Genomic DNA, 26,745 nt, shown 5'->3' on the forward strand with positions numbered 1-26,745 from the left:
ACTGGTTTGAATAAGAAATAATATAATGGGAACTTTTTCTCTTGGGCTTTTGTTATATTTCAATATTCTTTTTGCAATACAATCAGGTTTTTAAAAATCAATTTAAAAAATATAAAAATTAAACAATTTTTATTCTTCTAGAAGTTTTGACTAAATATGAGATTTTGTTTTTTCAAAAAAGCTAAAGATGTTTAGTCAGCTTTTTAAGTAAATTTTAACTGAATATAATCATTGAAATAAAACTATGATTCTCTGACAACATTCTCTACCCCAAGAGTTTTACTAATTGTGTTTTAAATAGCTCTGCACAGTAAGAAGGCAATGAAGCATTTGTCTTGGCTTTAGAGAGCAAAATTCCCACAGAAGCCTAACGACGCTGGAGTTGGAGAAGATAGTGTAATTCAAATATGTTACATTTGAAGTTCCCTCAGAATATCCATATGGACCTGTTCAGTAATAATTATAACTTTGTGATAAGTGTTATAAGGAACACAAACAAGGTATAACATGGAATCTCAGAAAAAAAGAATTTAACTCCCGGTGAGGCCTCATGAAGGAGAAGAGATGACAGTTGAGTCTTAGAAAATGAACAGGAATTGGCTGGGTAAATAGTGAATAGCATTCCAGGGGAAACCAACGGTATGTACAAAGCCATGGAGGCGTGAGAAATCATAATACATTCAACGTAATGCAATATTCAGTTGGAAAGTTGGTGAAGAGATTAGGAAATAATTGAAGGTTGGAAATACACACAAGTCAAATTAAGTTTAGTTTACCAACATAACAAAATATCATTCAAAGGAGATACTACCAATAAGATGGTATTCCACATGGACTCCCAAGTAAAGTGTTAAAGCAAAATTTGAATATACTTCAATTTACTATGCCACATCTTAGGATTTTGAAAAAGGAATATAGAGAAAATATATAGAGAGAAAATATATAGAGAGAAAATATATACAGAATACCTTAAGGTGTTTTGCAACTTCAGGATTAAACAGAGGTGTTTTGATATAATGAAAAAAGAGTGTCGCAATTCTTTTTCTGAGTCCTTCAAGGTTATGATGTTTGACTCCTCTCATCATAAGGTCAACCTCTCTGTCAATCAATTCTAGAATTTCCTGAGTTAGTTTACATTCATGTTCCTATACAAAACACAAAAATATACGGTATAAAATTTTACAAATCACTAAGTTCATTTTCAAATTGCCACCAAAACAAACCAAAATCTACATTCCTTAAGAAATGAAACATTGCCAATAGGAGTATAAATTGGCAAAACTAATAGTTCATTTTTTGTGGTATATATAGTTTTGTTGTATATATAGTACTGTTGTACTATATACAACAAAAACTTAAATCTTACAAATTAATTTTAAGCAAAATACTCAAGGTACAAAATAACAGATATAGTACAATTCTGTCAAATAAAATTCAAGAATAAGCAACACTAAACCATATTATTTAAAGATTTATACAGAGGTGGTAAAACTATGAAGAAAAATCAAGAAAATGACTACCATCAAAGTCAGTATGATAGTTACTTCTAGGAGATGACAGGAGGAATTGTAATTCGAAGGGAAAAGAGGACACCAGAAACGTTGGCAACTTCCTGTTTAATATTTGTTAAACTGTACGTATATATTTTATTCACTTTTCTGCCTATTTATTATAGGTCACAATATTTTTTATAAAGTAATAGAAATGAGTGTGGTTGGATGAAAAAGCCACAAAGCCACAAGTTATAAGCGATTAATGTGGAAATATTTATAAGGTCCTCCAATTGCCCAAGGGAAAACTGGAAGATACACAGTTTGAATGAAGGAGTCAGAAGATAAAGTCATTAATTGTAAAATAATGCTCTTCTGTACTTTGTACTGCATAGTTGGTAAGACTAATACCAGAGTCTGCATCAGTGGTCCTTTGCCCTGGAGGCACTTTAGAAGGACCTGAGGGAGATTTTTTAAAATTTTAATATTGTCCTCATACCTGAGGAGCTGATTTAACTTCTCTGAAGTGGGGCCTAGGTATTATACTCATTTATGCTCATATTCATTCACGCTGTCCCTCTCTCAGGCTCTCCAGGTGATTCTAATATGTACTGAGGTTTAAAATTCACTGGTCTGTATTAGTAACTATCATCAAAATAACACCTATTATTTATTGAGGCCCCCCTCTTTGTAAGGTACTATATTAAGTTTTTATGTTTATATATGTGTGTGTATATGTATCTATATATGTATCTACATACATGTAGATAGATACACACATACATATTCTCAAAGCAACTAATTTTACAAATGACAAAACTGATTTTCATAAATATTAACTTATTTTAAGGTTGTGCAGCCATAAATGAATAGAGTCAGAATTTGAGTTGTACTTAAAGACTTTAATCCTCCATCAAAATATTTTCAAGTAAATGTATATATGAATGTTTCATACTAAACATATTAAGATATGCATAATTTGCCTTTTATGAGTCCATCCTTTGGCCTTTTTATTACTGGTCCTAATTATGTCAGGGTTTATATTGTATTCCCTATGCACTCTCTTTTTGCCAATCTGGTCTTTTTACTGCCCTCTATAAGTATCATGTTTATTTTCTACCTCTGGACCTATTGCTTCTCCCTCCCTACCTATCTCTGTCTTTCAAGGTCGGTCACTACACAAACATCTTTGAAAAGGTAGTCCAGAAAAAAGGCAGTCAGTGCCTCTGCTGCTATGGAGATCTGTCTCCCTGGAAGAACGATTTACCCAATTATTTAATGTGTTCTAAGAGTTTTGTGTGCCTTGGAGGACAGACACACAAACTCATCTACAGAAAGAGCGTTCTTTACAGTTAGGAGTAAAGAAACCTACACAGGGTATCAAAATGTTAAGCTTATGAAATTCTCAGGTTTGTAATCATGTAAGCTCACTTAGATGGACCTAAATATGGCTGATAGTTTTCAGTTGTTATATATAGTGAACCACTGATTTTCATTACAATATCTATGCCTATATGTTCTGGTAATCTGGGCCATATCGATGACCAAAACAGAGTGACCATGCAGTTATCTAATCCATTGCTTATATAAACTTTAATTAATACAGATGATCACTCAGAAACAACCTATATTTCTATGCTGTACTGAATGAGCATCTGCCAAGTGTCTTATTGACTTGAAAACTCAAAAGCACAATTCAGAACCCAGATACTTTTTACCTGTATTGCCCACTTATTATATAAGCTTACATTAAATATTGAGCTTACATTATGGTCAGGATAAATTAAATAAAATAATAAAAATTATTTAATTTATTTATACTGACCATAATGTAAGCTCAATATTTCCTTTAATTTGAGCTATAAAATGCAAGAGCTATGCCAATGGTCCTAATAACAGTAGGGTTTCCCCTTTAATTAGGAATATAGACAACATATTCATTGTAATGAATGTTCGAGTGTGCTGCCCAGATCAGCCCTACTTCAGCACTGAAGCAGACTCTCAGCAGCAGGTTGTGGTAGCTGACAGCTCTCCACTGAGCCTCTCTCTGAGAATTCCCTGTGCTGAAGAGAGCCATCTTGCCTAAAGACAGACAGCTACCATCAGCTGAAAACAAACTGCCTCATCTAAGGTCATGCTTCTCCTCAGGGACATCCTGAATCAAATGACTAATTGTTGTGGCAGTATAAAGACCCAGGATCCTGTGAGAGTCTGGGGTACGAGAAAACAAAAATTAAATCAAGTCGTGGCCCAGGTCCAGCTCATAATGGATCTACTGGGCCACCCAGCATTCATTTCCCTGGTCCTTGAATATATAACTGGAATAGAATACTTGATAGTTGGCACAGCCTTACTACCCTTGATTTCTTGACCTGTGGAGTAAGAGCTATCATGATGAGGAAGACCAAGTGGAAGCCCCTGAAACTGTCCTAGCCTGGCAACAGGGTAGGTGAAGTAAAAATGGCCCCACTTACTACTTGGGAAATTTTTGCTTCCTGCCCCTGTAACTCTGGACTCTTCAAGTTTAGAGGTCCTAATTCCTGGAGGAAAAATGCTTCTAATGTAAGACATAGCGCAAGTCCTATTAAACTCTTAGCTACAACTAATGCCTAAGCTCCGCAGGCCAAGAGACCTGTGGGCAAGGCAAGTGTTTTCTTGCTTGTAGAGGTAACTGACTCTGATCTTCAAAAGGCAATGGTGCAGTTATTACCCAATAGGGACAGAGAAGAATATGTTTGGCACCCAGGTAATGGGCCAATCAGGCAAAATATCTTTGCCTGATTTTGACAGTAAATGGAAGTCTGGTAGCCTCAGCCTGAGAAAAGCATAGTGACCTGTGGTTCAGACCTCTCAAGGTGCTAATCACTCCAAAAAGTGGGCCACCTGGACCAGTCAAGATGCTAGTTCAGGGAGAAGGAAATCTAAAATAGATAGTAGAGGAAGGAAATAGTGAGTATCTCTTGTGGCCTTAAAGCCAATGACTGCACTAGGGACTGCAGTTTTTCTTATTAACCTTGTTTTGGGGCCTATCTAAATCCGGAGGAGCTAATCCTAAAACCTACAACATGAAGTGGATCCAGGCAGCAGTATGTGTATTCTCCCCATCCTGGTAGATTGTTGGCTGACAACTCTCAAGTGAGGCTCTTTCTGAGAATTGCTCTCTAATAAAGAAAGTTATCTCATCCAAAGCTATGCCCTTCTGGGGGCAGCCCATCCAATACATGCTCAAAGTGGGAGTAAATTGTCCTGGTCCCTTGCCTAAATTCAGGACAACTCTGGATGGCCTTTCCAGTTTCAGAATTCCCCGTGACACTGGCTGAGGTCATTGTTCAGAATCCACCACAATTTAATTTCTCTATCCTCCCGATTCTGATTTCTCTACTGCCTCACAGGAATTATCCTGATAGCACTCTCCAACAAACTTCTTGAATATAAACCCCATCTCTGAATTTGTTTCTTGTTTCTTGGGAAAATTTGATCTGTGACATCCACTAACTTTGTTTTCATTAAAAGTAAGATTAAGAACACAGAAAATCAATAATTGATGAGAAAAAAGATAAAAATACAATGGTGCTGCTTTAAAACTGCTAAAAATCAATTTTTCACTGAAAAATGTCAAAATATGTAGATTATAATTGCTGTTTATGTAATTATCAATCTCATGCTATACTGCATATATTTGCATTCATTGCATAAAGATATATTTACATTCATTATGTTTACATTTATTATGTATTATAACATATTTTGAGAACTTTTAGGTAAATATTAATGCATAAACCACATCCTTCCCAAATTATACTAAAACAATTCTTAATGTAAAACACTTTACTTGTTTTACTATTCCATTAATTGTTTTATATTGATAGTGAACTCTGCCCCCAAACTAAGAGAAAGTTAACATACCTTTACAGTGTGTTTAAGAGTTAAGAGCACATCCAGCCTCTCATCTTGAGAGATATTTTTCAGCATAATGCACTTATAGATATTTTGCAGCTCTCTGGCTCTGATGGTGAACTGTGTATCCATCTCAATTGTTTTGCCATTAGGAGTTCTCCATATTTTTGGAGCTGAACACTTAAAAATAATATTATGTTTATAATTATCAGTTAATCAGAAACTACGTATAACAATTTTGCTCCTTCTACTAAAAGTCTACGGTAATATCATGTGCTTTATAACTAAAGTATCGCTAAAGCTTAAGAAAATTAATTTAAGAATTTGAAGATCAGGCAAAAGTAAAATATTTTAGAAAAAAACAAATATGAAAGACAGTTATTCAGTCTGTAGAAGTTCATACACTTCTACAATATTCAGGATTTGCTACTAGTTTTTATGTTGAATTGTTTGAGAGATGTATGGAATTACTCATCAACCCCATGAGGACAATTATCTGCTTGGTTCAATTATATTGAGTGTATATAAATATGTCTTGATCCTGCCTTGCCAATTGAAGATAACTTTTGTAGAGTAATTATGACAATCCTCAATATATTTAGATCTAAAGATATACCAGAAAGGGACTCTGTGAGTTATGGTTTAATGTCCTATAAAAATACTTCTATAAGAAGTTCAAAATTCTTCTCAAAGCAGATGTCCATAGTAAAAGAGCTATATTGCTATCTTAACAGTGCTGGGCTGTGGTTCCTGCCTCCCTGATGCTGGCTAAGATTCTCACTTCCTATTTCCAAATCTGGCGTGGTGCCTCCCAACCTGGCCCACCTCCTAAATGAAGGGCCAAAAATGAAGTTCACTTGCCCTGAAGCTCATCTGAGGACTCCCAGGCTAAGAATTCAGAGATTAGAGACAGGAGTACCGACTCAGGAAACACAAGATAATCTTTAATGATGGTGCCTCTGTGTTTGCCACTGCTTCTGTTCCCTCTGACAGGGACATTTAGAGGAGATGCATTCACCCAGAAATTTCACAGTGAACACTTACTGTCTATTAGCTCCTTCACTTTAGGGTACAAAGCTGCTCAGTTTCTTTCCCTAATGATAATTTTTCAGAAACAAGACTATGTTGATCATGACAACTCTTCCAAAACATGTTGGATGTTTTTGTAGGTTAACTGTAATTGCTCTGGTGTCCTTGTAATACAATTTACACCATACTTGCAAACATTTAAATCTTAGATGTGATCTAATGTAAGGTTTAAATGGAAGCTCTATGGACTTCCATAGAGATCATCATCAGGAATATGGACTAACCAAATAGAGACATTATATAAAACTGTATTTAGAATGACAGTAGGCTGGGCTCAGTGGCTCACGCCTGTAATCCCAGTACTTTGGGAGGCCGAGGCAGGCAGATCATGAGGTCAGGAGATCGAGACCATCCTGGCTAACACGGTGAAACCCCGTCTCTACTAAAACTACAAAAAATTAGCCGGGTGTGGTGACGGGCGCCTGTAGTCTCAGCTACTCGGGAGGCTGAGGCAGGAGAATGGGGTGAACCTGGGAGGCGGAGCTTGCAGTGAGCCGAGATCGCACCACTGCACTCCAGCCTGGGCGACAAAGCAAGACTCTGTCTCAAAAAAAAAAAAAAAAAAAAAAAAAAAACACAGTATCAGGAGGGAATTTTAGTTGTAACATCAATTTACATCTAATTTTTTATATTTCACATTAGCTAAATCACATTGAGAACTGCAAAGCTACCTCTTAAAAACAAGTATATTTGATATATTCTCAAAGTAATGGCATCATATTCAGATCAAAGCCAAAATGAATGTTATTCAGAGGTAGGAATCTTCATCAGAAACTTTAGATTCTCAGCTCCAGTTTTAATCCAGTAAACGAGAAGCTGCAGCCCTATAATTAATTTATATTGTTACAGCATAAACTTAATATTAAATAATGTATTATTATCAGACTGATATAATTAAGATTGATTAAAAGCTTATAAGGAAAATAGCTCAATAATAAAATATTTTATCATTCAATTATTATCACTTAGAAATAAAATAATTTTAAAATGCATGTAGCCTTATTTTGGGTAGGCCTCAGAGTGTTATTGAAGTTTGATGCTTATTTTAAAGCTCTTTTTAAAAAGTTTTTAAAGGCTAGGGCTAAGTTTCATGCTGTAATATTCTAAAGTCTAACCAATGTCTTAATCTTTGCATACAATTTTTCTCAGGTTTGCTCTATTAAATGCAATTCCTTTTCTTCCAGTAATTTGGACAACACCTTTTGATCTGCGGGGTGGTAAATTATTTCATTTGTAATAATTAAATATAGTGACTTTTTTATGAAACACCTACTTTACCTATCACACTGTATTTTTCAGTTGATAGACTGATTTAACTCTATCTTCCCCCCAAGTTTTTAGCCCTAACAAATATAGCATAATGTGGTTAGATCTTGGTTTCCAAATATATTCTTCATCTAAGTCCTTTCTACCTTTCAATTTTGAACTCAAACCCTACCTCTTCCATAAAGATTCCTCTAACTACTATGGTTTGAAACAATTATATCACTTGTATGTGAAATCCTATTGTACTTGTAAAAACACACAAACACACACAAGTATACAGTGTCTCTATTTCAGTGACTAGAGGCAATGAAATTTGGATCCAAATTGCTTTATAATTGTTTTATGTTTGCTAATTCCATATCTCCCAAAAGAGTATGAGAAATAAATTTCTTGGCCGGGCACGGTGGCTCACACCTGTAATTTCAGCACTTGGGGAGGCCAAAGCAGGCAGATTACTTGAGGTCAGGAGTTCAGGACCAGCCTGGCCAACATGGTGATAACCCATCTCTACTAAAAACACAAAATGTAGTTGAGTGTGGTGGCACTCACCTGTAATCCCAGCTACTTGTGAGGCTGAGGCAGGAGAACTGCTTCAACCCAGGAGGTAGAGGTTGCAGTGCACCAAGATTGCCCAGGCAATAGTGCAAGACCCAATCAAGAAAGGGGAAGAGAGGAGAGGGGAGGAGAGGGGAGGGGAGGGGAGAGAAGGGGAGGGGAGGGGAGGGGGAAAAGAAAAGAAAGAAATTTCTCATGTAGTTCTATATATCTCACAGTGTCTACAATACTCTTTCATTCATTCAACAAGTATTTACTGTGTTTACTATACATTAATCAATGTATTAGGCACTGAGTAGATAAAATACTATCCTAGTTTCAAGAACTCTCAAATCTCATGGGATGGAAGGGTAAGAAAATAAGTAATTAGAAAAAAAGATAAGTACGCTTGATGACTGTGGATAAATAGGTAACTATGGGTTGCTATGAAGCACTTAACTGGTAAAAAAGTATCTAAGATGAAATCTGAAGAATTACTAGGACTCAGCCAGATTAAAGGGAACCGAGTGATACAGTCAAAGAATCCTAGATTTGAAGTTCAAGTTCCCTAGAGCTGGCACTGAAAAGATATTAAAACATCTGTTCAGCAAAGCTGTTTTTATACTTAGATGTATTTCTGCCAACACAGATAACTTGATCTTCAAGCCTAGGCTTTTTTGATTTCAGGGCCTTAGGTGTTTTTTACTCTGACACAGGAAAAATGTCAACTTTGCTTATTTCTCTTCCCTCTTTCCTTTTTTCTTTGAAAGCTTTGGCTTTGATAACAGATATACAACAATCATGTACTTAAATTGCTTCAGAAAATAGGAGCATAATAAATTCCATTTAGCTGCCAACAAATGAGACAGCACAGACCCTGGAAGAGAGAAACAGAAGAACAGCAGGAAGACACATTTCAGGGAAAGGAAGGTGGAGAAATAACAAGAACCTTGAGAGCAGCAGGCTTCCACAAAAAAGAAGAAATGACTGCACTAGGAGAGTAGATATTTTCTTCCTCCTAAATTAATTCTCAAGCCCCTAAGGACACAAATTAAGAATAGCCCTAACTCCCCATAGAAGCTGCTGTATAGTGATCAATCTTTCTTTTACACAGCACAGGGGTTTTGCTCAGCCATAGCAGCACCCTTATTTCATGCAGTGTTCAGAAAGAGGCAGTGGCATTTTCCTGCCCCGCTAACTGTTAGCTAGCTGGGTATGGAGAAAAAGCATTTAAAAGACACAGCTAACATGGATTGCAGTTTTTTAAGCCTGTGATTGTGAATAGTGTACAAATCAATGGGTATCAAATAAATAAATTGCCTTGACTCAAGGAAAAATATCTTACAGAAATTCAAATTGTCTCTTTACATAGTTTGGGTAAATAACACCCAAAGATATATTAGAAGCCAGCTGATGATTTTTGATTCAAACTTCTTGACCTGAATTTCTTCACCTCTGTCAAGCTGTGTGAGTTTTTTCTGTTTTTGTTTTTTGTTTTTCTGATGGAGTCTCACTGTGTTGCCCAGGCTGGAGTGCAATGGTGCAATCTCGGCTCACTGCAGCTTCCACCTCCCAGGTTCAAGTGATTCTCCTGCCTCAGCCTCCCGAGTAGCTGGGATTACAGGCACACGCCACCATGCCCAGCTAATTATTATTATTATTTTTTTTTTGTATTTTTAGTAGAGACATCGTTTCACCATGTTGGTCAGGCTGGTCTCAAACTCCTGACCTTGTGATCCACCTGCCTTGGCCTCCCAAAGTGCTGGGATTACAGGCGTGAGCCACCATGCCCAGCCAAGTTTTTAATATTTGATACCCTGTGGAAGTCAATATTTGGTGGGTTAAAATTACTAATTATTTAATGCTTTAAAAAATCTTTAGAGTTAGCCTTTTATTAAGAATGAGGACTTAGTATAGAGTCTATTATAATCTATTAGTTCAATGCTTTGACTGGACAAATTTAAGACTGTATCATTCATTATTCAGACACATTCTATGTTCAGGACAAAAGGATTAAAAATAAAATATTGGTTCAATAAACCACACAGTATTTGGGCTCAAAAAAGTGAAACTGCAACTAAAATATAAAATTGTATTCTCCAAAGTTATTTCCAAATTAAAGGAAAGTAAATGTTTATCTGGATGTATCTGTATATTGTGGTGTTAAATGAAGATCTTCAAATTCACATATGGCACTGGTTGTTTGTTAATTTTGACATCTGAAAAAACTCTGATCTTGTCTACTTTCAGGGATTAATTATAAGCTATCTTTTCTTAAAAATCAAAAACTTTAGGATAATAAGTTTTTCATTCAACTTTTATGAAATCAACACTGACTCCTCCTGAATATTAGAGATAATACTAGGCTTGGGGGTGGGGGAGGTTGATAAGCATAGAGAAAAACAGACATTGTATAAGTATTCACATCAAAAGACTAAAATTTATCTTAATCATCTTCTTAGTATAGCATCACATACAAAAAGGTGATTTAAACGATTCTGAATTAGAGTAACAGTGAGTTTTTAATTTACTATAGCAGGCTAAAAGCAGGCCAGAAGTCACTGTTAGTCAATATTTGTAAACACTGGACTAATTAGGCTATGTGAACTGACTGGGAGTTGTCGTCAAGTGTAGCTGATCCATACTGTGGTGTGTTCTTCCTGTCCTAATACAAGTCTTTAGTCAAAACTGAAGGAAAATCCCATTGTATCAACTAAAATGTCAATTTCCTTTAAATTTAGCCTGGAGATTGATGAGATTAACTGGTTTATCAGCTGGGGTAACTGTGGGTTTAGAACTCCAATTCTAAAACATGTGACCCACAAAACGCCTTTGCCTTGATTTCTACAAATTCTTGTGGCTAACTTCATCCTTCCCTCAATTCTCTGCCTTTCACCTTTGTGTGTTACCCTGTATCCATCTGGACATGGAGCCCAGCTTATTTATCTGGTTTCCTCTCCCTTTCCAAAAATAAAATTATGTTGCATTTAATATTTCCTTTATTTAGTCACATAACTAAAGAAGTCACAAAAAGTCACACTGTACACCCACTGCCTTCCAACTGTCTCCTCACTTCACCTTATCTATTTCCCTTTAGGACAACTCTTGAAAACTTCCATTTTCCTGGAATAGAACAATTCTTCCTGTACTCAGGATCCTTCAGGGTCTCAAATTCCACCCCAACAGCTTATAAAAGTATTTACAAAAAAAAAAAAAAAATAGATCTTCCTTCCTCCTAGGAATTCTGGTAAACAGAATTTTAAGATTTCTCCATTTCACTTTTTTTTTATTTGTATTTTTTGGTGAGATTTACATGAAAACTTTCATAGAGTGCCACACCTCATGAGAAAGGGTAGTGGTCATCAACTGACTCTGCAATCACTTCCATATGTTGGGCCTTGATCCATTTATGGATACTCCATAATTTCAAAAAGTTTAGTTAAATGTTTACAGACAATGCTAGACATGGGGCCTGGGGTAGGGAATGTTCTGGGCATAAAGAAGAATAGACATTGTGTAAGTATATACAACAGAATTTTAAATAGTTTGCAGGAAATAGAAAACAGTATGATGGCACTAGTGGGAAAATTCTGCAGAAGGCTCAGCATCAAATAAAGAAAGGTGATACCCATCTTCCCTGTCCATGGACACTTAGAGGCTTCCAGCTCCTTCGAATATTAGTGTTGCCCTATGCCCATACTCTCTTCTCTGATGAGGTTAACAGTTAGGTATCCCAGTGATGAAGCAGGATGCAAGATAAAGCAACTTGCTAAACAAATAAGTTTATTTCGAAAGATGACTCCGGAGAAGTATGAATATTATAGCTTTCCTACAGTAAATTCATCTTTCCTAGAATTAAGATATTTAAGCATTTAAAATGACAGTATCTACATTACATAATTTCTTGATGATACTTGGAATACAAAATTATACAACCACTATTTCTGTCCCTTATTCTTCCTCCCTACCTTATTCCACAAACATTTATTGACACTGTAGTAAGAACTGTGCTAAGATATGAGGATACAGAGATAAACGACAATTTTTTCCTTTAAAGGTTCAAAATCTAGAAAGAACTCAGGCATGTAGACACAATAAAGATTGCACACTATGTACAAAGACAGAGATGAGACAGTCTCATGACAGCATATACTACAGGCTAAAGTAGGTGGACCAGCATTTCCTTTTGGAAGAAGAGGCATTTGAGCTTGTTTTCCAGGGTCAATAGCTAGCTACTAAGGAAGGAAGGAAAGGATGTTCCATGTAAAGGCGCCCAATGCAAAAGGATCGAGAGCACCTGGTCTTTCTGGGGATATGCAAGTAATTGAGCATGGCTGAAGCAGTGTGGATATAGCATGCAGGGAGAGATGGCAGTGACACAACAGTGAGATAAATGAGGTTTGCAAACACAAAAATCCTTTTTCCCTAAGTACAGTGAGGAGGGACAGGGTCAGAGTTGTGTTTAGTGAGGCCACATTGGCAGTAATATAGATAATGGAAGAGAGAACTGAGAAGTGAAACTGGAGGCAGCAGCTCAATTTGGAAACATAAATCCAGATGAGAAGAAAATCCAGATTCAATTAAGTCAGGGTCGAGCTCATGCACACAAGATAAGGCAAGACCTGTCTCATGACACCCTCCCAGGGCAGACAGGAACGCCTATTTGATATACGCAGGATCATCAGGACACCAGGGCAGAGCCTTTTCCCTACAGGCAGTGGTAGTGGGTTTGGAAAGGAAGAAGTAAAGAATTAAGGAGGTATTAGGAATCCAACTTACAAGGGATATAAAGGACCTCTTCAGGGAGAACTACAAACCACTGCTCAACAAAATAAAAGAGGGCACACACAAATGGAAGAACATGCTATGCTCGTGGACAGGAAGAATCAATATCATGAAAATGGCCATGCTACCCAAGGTACTTTATAGATTCAATGCCATCCCCATCAAGCTACCAATGACGTTCTTCACAGAATTGGAAAAAACTACTTTAAAGTTCATATGGAACCAAAAAAGAGTCTGCATTACCAAGTCAATCCTAAGCAAAGAGAACAAAGCTGGAGGCATCATGCTACCTGACTTCAAACTATACTACAAGGCTACAGTAACCAAAACAGCATGGTACTGGTATCAAAACAGGAGACAGACTAATGGAACAGAACAGAGGCCTCAAAAATAACACCACACATCTACAACCATCTGATCTTTGACAAACCTGACAAAAACAAGAAATGGGGAAAGGATTCCCTATTTAATAAATGGTGCTGGGAAAACTGGTTAGCCATATGTAGAAAGCTGAAACTGGACCCCTTCCTTACACACCTTATACAAAAATTATTTCAAGATGGATTAAAGGCTTAAATGTTAGACCTAAAACAATAAAAAACCCTAGAAGAAAACCTAGGCAACACCATTCAGGACATAGGCATGAGCAAGGACTTCATGACTAAAACACGAAAAGCAATGGCAAAAAAAGTCAAAAGAGACAAATGGGATCTAATTAAACCAAAGAGCTTCTGCGCAGCAAAAGAAACTACCATCAGAGTGAACAGGCAACCTACAGAATGGGAGAAAATTTTTGCAATCTACCCATCTGACAAAGGGCTAATATCCAGAATCTACACAGAACTTAAACAAATTTACAAGAAAAAAACAAACAACACCATCAAAAAGTGGACAAAGGATATGAACACACACTTCTCAAAAGAAGACACTGATGCAGCCAACAGACACATGAAAAAATGCTCATCACTGGCCATCAGAGAAATGCAAATCAAAACCACAATGAGATACCATCTCACACCAGTTAGAATGGCGATCATTAAAAAGTCAGGAAACAACAGATGCTGGAGAGGATGTGAAGAAATAGGAACGCTTTTCCACGGTTGGTGGGAGTGTAAACTAGTTCAACCATTGTGGAAGACAGTGTGGCGATTCCTCAAGGATCTAGAACTAGAAATACCATTTGACTTAGCGATACCATTACTGGGTATATACTCAAAGGATTAGAAACATGCTACTGTCAAGACACATGCACACGTATGTTTATTGTGGCCCTCTTCACAATAGCAAAAACTTGGAACCAACCCAAATGTCCATCAGTGATAGACTGGATTAAGAAAATGTGGCACATATACACCATGGAATACTATGCAGCCATAAAAAAAAGGATGAGTTCATGTCATTTGCAGGGATGAAGCTGGAAACCATTATTCTGAGCAAACTATCACAAGGACAGAAAACCAAACACTGCATGTTCTCACTCATAGGTGGGAATTGAACAATGAGAACACTTGGACACAGGGTGGGGAACATCACACATGGGGGCCTGTCATTGGGTGGGAAGCAGGGGGAGGGACAGCATTAGGAGAAGTACCTAATGTAGATGACAAGTTACTGGGTGCAGCAAACCAACATGGCACATATATACCTATGTAATAAACCCGCACGTTGGGCACATGTACCCTAGAACTTAAAGTATAATAAAAAAAAGAAACAATGTATGCTAAAGCAGAGTACTTAGTAAGTGCTCAAAATCACTATTAAATAATTGACCCAGGATTTAAAAAAGAATTAAGGAGGTATTAAACAATAGAATAAACAGGTTGGTGGCTAGATGGAGAGGTCAAAAATAATACCCAGGTTTCTTTCTGGAGCAACTGAGTAGATGATGAAATTTCATACAGATAGGTTATATGCTGCAGAACAAGATCAGTTTACAGGTGAGGGGGCAAGGGATAGTAAGGTGATATGACTTAGGGTTCATCATGTCTCCTTGAAGTGTAATCTTGGGATATTCAAAGAGCAGTGACAGTAGGCCATTGGATATATGATGTGGAAGCTCCTTAAAGGATCTGGCATGGAACTACAGGGAGTTCTGGGATGCAGGTAGTGGTTAAAGCCACAGATAAACTGAGATCAAATAAAGGAGTGAATAAGATGAGAGGAGGGCATTTAGAATATCAAAAATATGGTCTTTAAGAACAAATGTCCTCAAATAATAAGAACCATAGACATAGAAGCACTACAAGCTAACATCTTAGAGAAATGCACCCCTTTTCTTCTGTAGCTGAATTGGCTTTAAATTGTTTGGAAAGACTAGGTTTATAAAAGAAAATTGGTCACTATGGAAACCGGCTATGCAATATCAAACAGGCAGTTTGACTACAAAAGTGGTAATTACTTTAGTTTTTTTCCTTAATTATATGTTTTCATGGTTTTCAATAATCACATATTCTTTCGGTCAGAAATTTGAAGTCAGTTAATGACGTGGTGAGCCAAAGCAAAAATACTAGTCTATAGCTATTTCTCCCAGGTTGCTTACCATCAGAGCACCCCAGATCTAGATGTTTTGTGACTTTAACATTCTGCATTTTATCACAGTATACAACTTATCTAATTTATATAGCCAATCTAAATCTAAATGAACAGAGTCACAAGAAATGTGTCTCCATCTTTTCTTTCATGGCCAATCCCCTTAATTAAGAATGTATGGATTTCATATTACCTATCAATTTTTCCTCTAGGCTGCTATTAAAATCTAAAGCTATACCAGAAAAAAATATATATCACATTTTAAGAAATATGTCATCAAAATCCTAAACAAAATTCATGTAAATTCTTGCAATCTAAGTCTCTTGTCCGGTACATTATTCTACATTTTTAAACTCAGAATACATTCATATTTAAATAGTAGTCACTTCACTAACCTTATCCAAAAAAGCTTGTATTGCTGCTTCCTGATTTGCCATACAAGCAATGTATCTATGTCTCCCAATGGAAGCAATTATCTGAGTCTCTTTTTCCAGAAGTTCACACAGAGCAGCTTTCCTTTCAGCTCCAGTGAAAGACTGGTTAATACGTGTAAGTTCTTCTTGCCGCCAGACTAGAGGAATAACACAATAGACTCTTGAGTTTTTAAAATCCCATTTTTACGATCACATCCTGACGAGGAGTATTTTATTTTTACATCAATTTAAACAAAAGTATACACAGATAGAATCACTTATATTGTACACCTGATGCATGAAAAAAAGTGACGAAATGGAAGCAGAGAGACTTAATAAAAGTAGAGTCAAAGAAACAGAAGCCAAAGGGAAACAGTACAGATGATGTCAAATTATAACTCCAAGTGAGCATTCATACTGCCTAGCATTGACAAAAATATGACTTGGACTTTGTGGCAGCCATGAGCGTGCACTGTTCACATCTCCCTTCAAGAGAGTACCTGTCACAAGGGGTAAAGGTAATTGACAGTTCCAACTACAGCATTTCAGATCTGCTGCCTTGTGGAAGCTGAGGTCACACTCTGCCTACAAAGCTCTCATGTGGGAGTCAGAGCCTGACTGTATGTGCCCCAACAGTGGACTTTTCTGTGGTCAGTCATATCAGAGTCAATTGTTGGGCTGGCTTAGGCTTCCTTAGAGCTAAGGCTTTCCATACCCCATCTTCTTTCCTTCCCTCTCTCAACTGGTGAGGTGTCAAATCTCATCTCAAACTGAAGAGTTCCTTTTCCTTCCTCTGCTCCCTCTCCCCTTTATCTTTCACTTCCAATTACATCCTGGTGTCTGCTTCCCCAAGGACCCAAATTGATATAGTTTTATGTAGAATTGTTGATTTCAGTCATTTCCTTCATTCACTAGGTGCCATTTTCCATTTATTTACAAAACTCTAAATTATAGTCACAAATGTTATAAAGTAATTGCATTTACTGTTTATTCAAACTAATGCATTATGTTATAATAATATTTATGATATTTTAAAGCCCTGGTTACTATCAACAAAAAAATGTGCTGCCCAAACTTAAATAAATCAAAATTTCCAAGCTCAGATAGATACACGCATTTTACCAAGTTTTCCATTTAATTTTTACATATACTAAATTTGGAAAAGAAAATTCTTTTGTATCCCACATTTCAAAAATGTCAACCTTATTTACATTAACAAAAGAATAGGGTTGGAAATAACTTAAGAAATTAAATTGTTCAACCCCACGTTTAAGAAAGTATCCTTCTCTTAGCAGCTTGAACAGATTTAATTTGCCTGTCCTGGTTCTAATACTAGCCTGTGAGGCAACATGGCATCAGTTTGTTTCTTGTGCCACATGGTATTCCTTTAGGTATGTGAAGGGAGCCATCACCTCCCACTTATGTTTTATCTTCTCTAGACATAAATATTTCTATTTCTTCAATTGTGCATCATTTGACTCATTTTCTGTCCATGTAAGTCAAGCTCCTCTGATTTATCATAGTACCTCTTAAAATATGGCATACCAAATTTCTGTCAAGATAGAAGCTTCTATACAAACTGCTACCTCCCCTCTCCTATGTCACTGCTAAAACGATAAAAGAAATAAGAAAGACGGGAGAAATGAGAGAGACATGAATCAGTACTAAAAATTTGAAAGGAGTTTATCCCTATGTAAGAAACCCTGGGGAATTTCTAAAAGACATAGTGCAGATACTACCAAATAAAGGAAAGACTGTCAAAAAGGCACGCAAATGTTGTTAACCAAAGTTCTGCTTCTCATCTCAGAAAGTGAACATCATAGCAGAAGATGGGAAACCCCAACTTAAGCAACTTGGAACTAGAGAAAAGGGTAGCCTATCAAGCTATTTGATAGTTTACCAGGCTTTAAGAAAGTCTTTGCAAAACTTTCAGAAGAATGCCTAACATTTCAAATCACTGCAGAATATAACAACAACTATGAGTTTATGCAAAAAAGAAAAAATATTTTAAATAGTGCAGAAAGCAAGATGAGAAAAGCAAAACAAAGCATAACAGTTATGTTTAAAATATGAAATGATTATACAGATATTTTTCTGTTGAAAATAAGATAATTTTGTTAAATTCTAGTGACATGATGTTTTCAGAGGGCACACTTGAAAAAAAGTGACACGAAAGGTGAAATTTAAAAGGTTAGCAGATATGAACAAAAAAGAAAGCAGAAGTAGCAATATTAAAACATAAAACTGGGGGGAGAACCTCAAAATTCAGGTCTTTTAGGTAGAAAGTGATTTTATGATGAAAGGTCTGGCTCTCATGAATGTTTATATAGAAAATCATATACCATCAAATATGTTTTTAAAAAATTCTATCAATTATAAACACAATGTTGGGGAGTATGTTTTATATTATTTAAAAAATAGATAAAATAAAAATGCATTAATCTATGACAGAGCCAAGAAAATTAAAAGCATATTTGAACAATGATTTTTAAAAATTAAATTGTCATACATCAAGCTCTGAACACCAAAAGCTGAAAATGTAACCTCATTTTCCAAGTTCAATAAACCATTTATATAGACATATCATACTGCAGTAGAAACCAGAAATGTTACAAACTACATTTTTACCACAGAACAATTAAACTAGAACTAATAACAAAAGTTTAAATAGAAATATTCCAATTGCTTGTAATTGAAGAAATATCATCAAAAATAACAATTTAATCAAAGAAAAGTAAAAAGTATAATAATACTAAGAAAAAAACACTACATGTCAAAATGCATAGGATGCAACAAAAATTTCAGCAAGGGAAACTTGGGGAAATTTGGCATAAATAATCCTCAAATGTCAGTCATGCACCTGTCAAAAGTAGAAGGGATTTATAAAAAGCTGTAATGTTTGTAATAATCAACCACAAGTCTTCTCTGAAAGATCATGTCTTCTGGGTACTTTGCCCATTCTTCATGACTAAAGATTACTGAGAACAGTTTTGATCATTACTCTGATACCCTGGAATATACAACTGGACTGGGAACCCAAACCCACTTAAGCCATGTTTGTGGTATGCTCTGCATAGACATGAAAGCAAAACATGTTGAAACTGCAGCCCACTGCTCGTTATTCTGAACAAATGTTCCCAAAGTCACTTTATTCATCGGCATGTATCATAAGTTTCAGTTCATTCCAGGTTTTTTTGGATTTTCTGAACTATTCCTAAAAATACTTATGTGCCACATTTTATAGTTCTCCTTGTTTATTGTGCCTCTCACGTGTGGTTTTCAATTTGCAGAATAAATTCTGTCCTTGCACTTCCACGAGCAGGATGCTCGTGGATTCCTCCCCATAGACAGTAGGCTTCTCTTCCATCCACAGAGGTTTACATAGCTTTAGCTTCATTCAACATACTCTCCCACTTCTCACAAACCATGCCATCCTTTCATTACACACAGTCCTTTTCAGTGTGGACTTATCAGCCGGTTTACCACTGGAGGGCTACATTTACTTAATAAGCCGTCTAAATCTTTCCTTTCAGATGGAGATTATTATTAGATTATGAGAATAATGAAGCTTTACAGTCTCATGAACTACATCCTGGCCATAGAATCAAACCAATTTTTTCTCTGAATTCTAAGAAGCCTATTTCTCTGATATGGTTATTATAATTGCCCAAACCCTATCACTTCATTGCCAATTCAAAACACTCAGTAATTTTTGAGCAATTATTATGTGAAAGGACACTGGTTCTATGGGTCATACAAAAGCGAGAATAACATAATTCCTTCTTAGAGGAACTAATATGTTTCCCTGCCTCTCCCTGGCTGGACATACTATAAAATCCTTCCACAGGAACAGAATTTCTACTTCTCTTTTAATTTATCTTCACCTAAAAGCCCAACATTTTCACCATTAGGTTTAAAGACTTCCCTTGAGTAGATCTCTTCTTGGCAGATTACTTACCCTTGGTCTTCCATTATATACAATTCAATCAAGTAAAATATACTCTTGCATTGTTATATTCCAGACATGATTACTTTCTCACTAAGTTTTAGGAATAATTCATATAATTGGAAACTATATCTGCCTTCTAATAAAAATTTCAGGTTTATTTTAAAATCAGTCTCTATGCATTAGAAGATAAATATCTGAGGCCATAAGTATTGTATCTGGCCACTGCCTTTCATAATATCTAGTTTCATAGTTTTATCAGAGTATTTCTTTCTCCTCTCAAATTTCAATTTCAATTTGAATTCATCCTGGTCAGGTCTAAGGCTTGCCAGTCATGTTCTTTAAAAGAATCCGCTCTGTCCTTTATCAGGAATACATCATTCAGAAACTGTACAGCTTGGTCTGTCCAGCAAGAGGATTTATAAATTTAAAAGCTAAATTATATTTAGCAAAAAGATTATAAATTTAAGAGCTAAATTATGTTACGAAAGTCTAAGAAATCTCTGATTGATGAGTTTGTTATTTAAGAGCTGGTAACTTTACCAACCAAAAGAACTTTAAGAACTATGATAAAACCTATATACCAAAAGGCAGTTTATGAATGAAGAGAAAAATTGCTGGCTTGCAGAAATAACTGAGACAATTTATCCGATACGATTATATCAGACAGTCTGATAACTGAGACTATTTATCTGATACAATTATATCAGATTATATGGATGTACTGCAAAAGTGAATAAAAATGGAATATTAGCAATCCTATTTTATTTCCCAGTTTTACAATAGAAACCTTTAGAATCAATAGTAAATTTGGGTAGATCACTAAGTTATTATTTTAGCTATTCCCAAAAAAAATCAAAGAATAATATACTACTTTTCTAGATAAATACTTAAGTCTTGGATGAATCTGGAGATACATAAGTGTACATTCAAGTACACATATTCATATCCATTCAGATTCTCCATTTTCGTTAGATTATCAGTAGGGCTTTTAAAAAGGAAACAACCCAACCAAGCTGACGAGAAATGAAAATAAAAGACCTTAATTCCAGTAAAATTCTCTATTAGATGAATAACTTCCCTGTAAATCTATAGTAAGGGATGAAATATATCAGTAAAAAGCACTATTTCCCAACTACTAACAAAGAATAGAAAAACAGAAGACACAGGAACAGCTAAACAAAACCGATTTTATATCTAATCTGATGGTTTCTAGAACTATACAGAAGAGACACTGGGTGAGGACAAGAGAGAGTCTGACCCCTTTCCTAAAATATATGTTCTCTAAAGGATGATAATAAAAAAATTGAGATGCTATATTACTTTACTAGGGCTTCCATAACAAAGTACCGTTGGTTGGGTGGTTTAAACAACAGAACTTTATTTCATCAAAATTCTGGAGGCTGAAGGTCCAAGACTAATATGTCGACAGGCTTGGTTTCTTCTGAGGGCTTCTCAGCTTGGCTTACAGTTGGTTATCTTCTGGTATCTTCATATGATTTTCCCTCTACATATGCCTGTGTCCTAATCTCCTCTTCTTATAAGTACACCAGTTATACTGGATTAAGGCCAACCTGTATGACCTCATTTTTTCTTAATTATCTCTTTAAAAGCCCTCTCCAAGTACAGTCACATTCTGAGGTAATGAGGGTTAGGACTTCAACATATGGATTTGGGGGCAACATAAGTCAGCCCATTACAGATATCAATAACCACAAATATTTTTAAGCAAAAGATATTAAAGGAATTGGTTCATTTGAAAAAATTGATTTACTTTGTCTTCTCATATTCCTAGACAGACCACCTGATTTCCAGGGTTTGAAGTTCAACCATAAAATGAAAGGAGAATAGCACTAGCATCTAAAGCCCATATTCATTTTAAATTTCTGAAATCTAAACTTGAAATTTCCAAGCAAGAAATAGCAGAACATACAATATTTTGTCCACCATTGGCAGTTTTGATGTATCTGCATTTTAAAATTCTCATCACAGACTAGAAGTCTAACTGGAGAGAACCAAGCAAGATTCCAACTAAAAGCCTCTCTTGAACAGTTAAGACAGTGGTGTGTACAGAGAATCATAGTCAAAAAGTAGAGACTCGAGCCCAATCTGTGCTGTCAAGAGAGGTTTCTGGAAGATCATTACTCCAATGCTGAGTCTGAGATAAGAGTCATTCAGGCAATGAAAGGTAGAAGGATATTCCAGATGACAAACACGGCATGAGTGATAAAGTCAGGGAGCCACACAAACAGCTGGAAGTCAGGACTCTTGAGAGATTCAGCTGGAGAGGTATAAGGAGTCCATCTCCTGGACCTGATTGTGTAGGTGAAGAAACCACGAAAGGGTTTTACGTTACATTTATATTTTTGAAAAATCACTCTGGCCACAGTATGGACCACCAATTACTTGAAACTGGAAGAAAGGAAAAATTCAGATATAGACTAGCCGTGAACATACAGAAATATGTACCCAACAGTGATAATAATGTTTTCCAACACAGTGACATGCACTGAATCCCTGATCTGACAGGTTATTTTCAGAAAGACTTCTCAGCCAAATAAAAAATCCTACACACCCTTTGAAGCCTTCCCTAACAACTTCTCAACACCCTGGCACAGAAGTCATCTACCTAACTCTGCTGAGTGTTTAGCACTTAACTTATTTTTCTATTAAAGCAATTATCCCTTCTACCTTGTATGATGACCACTGTGAATGTGACTTAGCCTTGCTACCAAGTAGATGGTTTGTAGCATAATTAATTGGCATGTAGTAATTGTCCTTAGTAAATATTTATTAAATAGGGAAAATAATGATAAAGGTAACTTCAAGTCTAAAGAGATTCGGTAAAAATAAACATGAATCCTTTTTATAATTAACACTGTCATATTGAGTACTTAGGAAATATGAGACAGAATCTTGACTGTTTTACAGATTTCACTTAATTTGCCCTTTACTCTCCTAGGACTACACTATACTCTTGAGGAGGTAAAAAGTCAAGAATAATGAAAGCCCATGCTCTATCAGGACTCCTGGGCTTTGGAGTAGTCCTTAGGATATTTCAAAGGACCTTAGTTGTGTGCAGGTAATAAGCTTATATATAATTTATTGTATTCAGCCTGATAAGTGTTATTAGAATATTGGTAAATTGAGAAAAAGTTCTGCAGCATCACCTTGCCCAAGGATGAGTGATATGGTTTGGCTGTGTCCTCACCCAAATCTCATGTTGAATTGTAATCCCCAAAGTTGGGGGAGAGACTTTATGGGAGGTGACTGGATCATGAGGGTGAATTTTCCCCTTGCTATTCTCAAGATCATGAGTGAGTTCTCATGAGATCTGGTTGTTTAAAAGTGTGTAGCACCTCCTTCTTCACTCTCTCTCTCTCCTCCACCATATGAAGATGGTGTTTGATTCCCCTTCACCTTCTGCCATGAAGTTTCCTGAGGCCTCCCCAGCTATGGTTCCTATACAGCCTGTGGAACTATGAGTCAGTTTAATCTCTTTTCTTTATAAATTACCCAGTATCAGATAGTTATTTATAGCAGTGTGAGAACTGGTTAAAACAATGAGGAAAATACTATATGGTCAATTTCAAAGACTCATGGCATAAGTCCTATTTTAGTATAACAGAGAACCCTGGTAAGAACTCATACTCCTTAGAATAGGACAATTGGAACTCTGTGAAGTGATGTGCAGGTATTCATTTACAGCTAAACCTACCATTAATCAAGACATTATTAGAGTATGCCTGTGATGACATTTTGTCTTAAACCATATGTAGTAACTAATAGTTCTTGTTCTTAATAGAGGATATTATCACACCAGAGAATTTTTCAAACCTAGCAAAAGTATAAACTATGCTTGTGTTTAATCTTTTTTAAAACACAATTTCCATGTCCTCTATTCACCGATAGAGCAAGTAAAGTAAATCATTGTTAACAGCAGAAATGCCAATATGGCTACAACTTACAAACTTACTGAACTTCAGTAGAATATTAGCTAACAAGGCACTTTTGGCTGTCACATGTATACACACTTCCATATGTGTATACTGCTTTCATAGTAAAAGCTCTCACTATAGAAGTTACCCATGGGTGAGAGTATTTTAATATTTTTGTCATATAGGATTCATCCAAAGGCCTTTTTAGGTGATTTTCTTTCAGAGTAGTTTGAAATAAGTTAAAACCAATTACCAGCAGTAACTATATCATTAAACAGTAGAATATAAACTTTTATTAATAGCCTGAAAAAAATTTTTATTATTAAACAAGTGGACAGCATAACAAACAATTTTCTAAAAGAAAAGCTGAGCTCAGTGGCTCACGTCTGTAATCCCAGCACTTTGGGAGGCCGAGGCGGGCGGATCATGAGGTCAGGAGATCGAGATCATGGTGAAACCCTGTCTCTACTAAAAATACAAAAAAAAAAAAAATTATCCAGCCGCGGTGGCCGGCGCCTGTAGTCCCAGCTACTCGGGAGGCTGAGGCAGGAGAATGGTGTGAACCTGGGAGGCGGAGCTTGCAGTGAGCCAAGATCTCACCACTCCACTCCAGCCTGGGTGACAGAGCGAGACTCCGTCTCAAAAAAAAAGAAAAAAAGAAAGAAAAAAGAAAAGCTGAGCTCACAAGAAAGTACAGTAAACCCCTACAGGTCAAAAAGCAAAATCAGGAAGGTAGAATCCATGGTGGGAAGTGGATACTGACAGCTTCAAGAGCCCTAAGCACATTTGCTAGCAGCTGCTTCCAAAGGCAAAGGGCCTAAAGGCCATGGAAGAAGTGAACAGATGAAAAGGTCTTGAAACTTAGAAAAGTAAGAAAATGTGACTGAGTCCCTACTCCCAACTTCCACCCTACACACACACAGAATCAGGAAACTCAAAGAGTCTACCTTCAGTACACACAAAAAATACCCACAGGCCAAGAAAGAGCAATCAGTATGAGGCCTGTTTGGGGAAAATTGCCTTACCCCAAGCCTTGCAAGAATTCCAAACAAATAAGAAAAATATTACCGCTCATGTAAGTTTACAATGCAATGTTTAAAAATACTGAAGAGAGTTCATATATCCACCAGAAAACATATATAAGAAATATTAATCACAATTTTATTCATAAAAGCCAAAAATGTTGAAGTAACATTTAGCAACTGGAAAATGAATAAATTGTGGTTATATTTATACAGTGGAATCCTATGTGGCAATTTAAAAGAACTAGTCCTATAAGCAACAAAATGGATGAATCTCAGATATAACCTTGAGGCAAAGAAGCCAGAAATAAAATATACTACAAAATGTATGAAATGAAGCTCAATAACAGGCACAATTTATCTATGGTGATAGAAGTCAGACTAGTGGTTACCTTGCAGGAGTGGGAAGTGGGATGCGGACCTATGTATAACATGAGAAAACATTCTGGGGCATAAATATATCCTACCTTTTAATAAGGGTAGTTGCTATATATATGTCTGCATATGTAAAAAGTCACAAAGCTGTACACTTAAGCCTTGGCACAAATCCTATTTTGATATAACAGAGAACCATGGTAAGAACTCATACTCCCTGGAATAGAATAATTGGAACTCTGTGAAGTGATGCGCAGGTTTTCCTTTACAGCTAAAGTCATTTACAATATGTAATATAGAGTAGGATATTACTCTCATATTTTTTAAATATGAAGAAAGATACTACATGAGTAAAAATCAGCAGGAATGTAGACTTCTCAAGAAATTCAGATAACAAAGTTATTTTATTTAAAACTATGAAATATTTACTAAAATGGAAAAAATTAAAAATATAATAAACTTCAAATGAATTTGAAAAATGCCAAATAAAACTTCCACATATTATGTTGATATTTTTTCATTTAAAACTTAGGAAATAGGTTAAACAGGAGTTTAGAGAAGCTCTGAAAGAAAATTAGTAAGCAAAAAGATACATATGAAGAAACTGTCCCAAAAGCAGCAAAAAAAACCTAAGAGATAAAAGTATAAAATGAAAAACAGTGTTAAAAATGTCAACATATGTCTGCTAGGATTTTCAAGATGAGAAACTAGACAGACTGGAGAAAAGTTAATATCAGAGATAGTGGCTAAGAATTATCCAGAATTTATAAAAATCACACATTCTCAAGCACATAATGCAACAAAATTCCAAGGAGGATAAAAATAAATGAAGGGAAATTTAAATTCATAATAGTAAACAGATAAGTAGAAAAAAGAAATAAATCTTTAAAAATAATAAGAGGAGCAAATATAAAACAAACAGTGAAAGATGACAAATTTATGTCCAACCATATTAATAATCACATTAAATGTAAATAGTCTAAACATCCAAATTAAAAGGAAGAGATCATCTACTTGGATTTTAAAAATAAGATCCAGTTATATGTTGCCTACAAAAAACACATTTTGAATATAAATACACAAAGAAGTTAAAAATTACAAAATAGAAAAAGATATACTAAACTAACAGTGATCAAAAGGAAAATGGAAAGGGCATATCAATATCAGGCAAAGTAGATTTAACAGCAAAAAATATCATAAGGAATAAGGAAGGTCATTTAAATAAAGGACTCAATTCATCAACAAGACACAGTAATGCTAAATGTTTTTACATCTAATAAGAAAGTTTCACAATACATGAAGCAAAATCTGATAAAATTGAAAAGACAAATAGAAAAATTCACAATTACAGTCTGAGATTTCAATACCCCCTCACAATAATTGATATACAAATAAATGGGAAATTTGTAAAAATAAAGAAAATTTAAACAACATTATCAACCAACTTGATCTAATTGCCAT

At 35.7% G+C, this 26,745-nt stretch overlaps 1 protein-coding gene across 4 annotated transcripts in view; it reads right to left on the minus strand.

Annotated features, from left to right (window-relative positions):
- Window positions 1-26,745, minus strand: part of IQUB (IQ motif and ubiquitin domain containing) — a 73,192-nt gene that overhangs the window by 11,284 nt on the left and 35,163 nt on the right. For all 4 annotated transcript variants that reach the window (XM_054496712.2, XM_054496711.2, XM_054496713.1 and 1 more), the window contains 3 exons: window positions 15,986-16,161; window positions 5,397-5,567; window positions 969-1,145 (listed from right to left, as the gene is read on the minus strand). In XM_054496712.2, the coding sequence (XP_054352687.1) occupies window positions 969-1,145; window positions 5,397-5,567; window positions 15,986-16,161 (524 nt within the window). The remainder of the gene's footprint in view (window positions 1-968; window positions 1,146-5,396; window positions 5,568-15,985; window positions 16,162-26,745) is intronic.

This window comes from Pongo pygmaeus, chromosome 6 (assembly GCF_028885625.2).
Source record: "Pongo pygmaeus isolate AG05252 chromosome 6, NHGRI_mPonPyg2-v2.0_pri, whole genome shotgun sequence".
NCBI classification, from domain to species: Eukaryota; Metazoa; Chordata; class Mammalia; order Primates; family Hominidae; genus Pongo; species Pongo pygmaeus.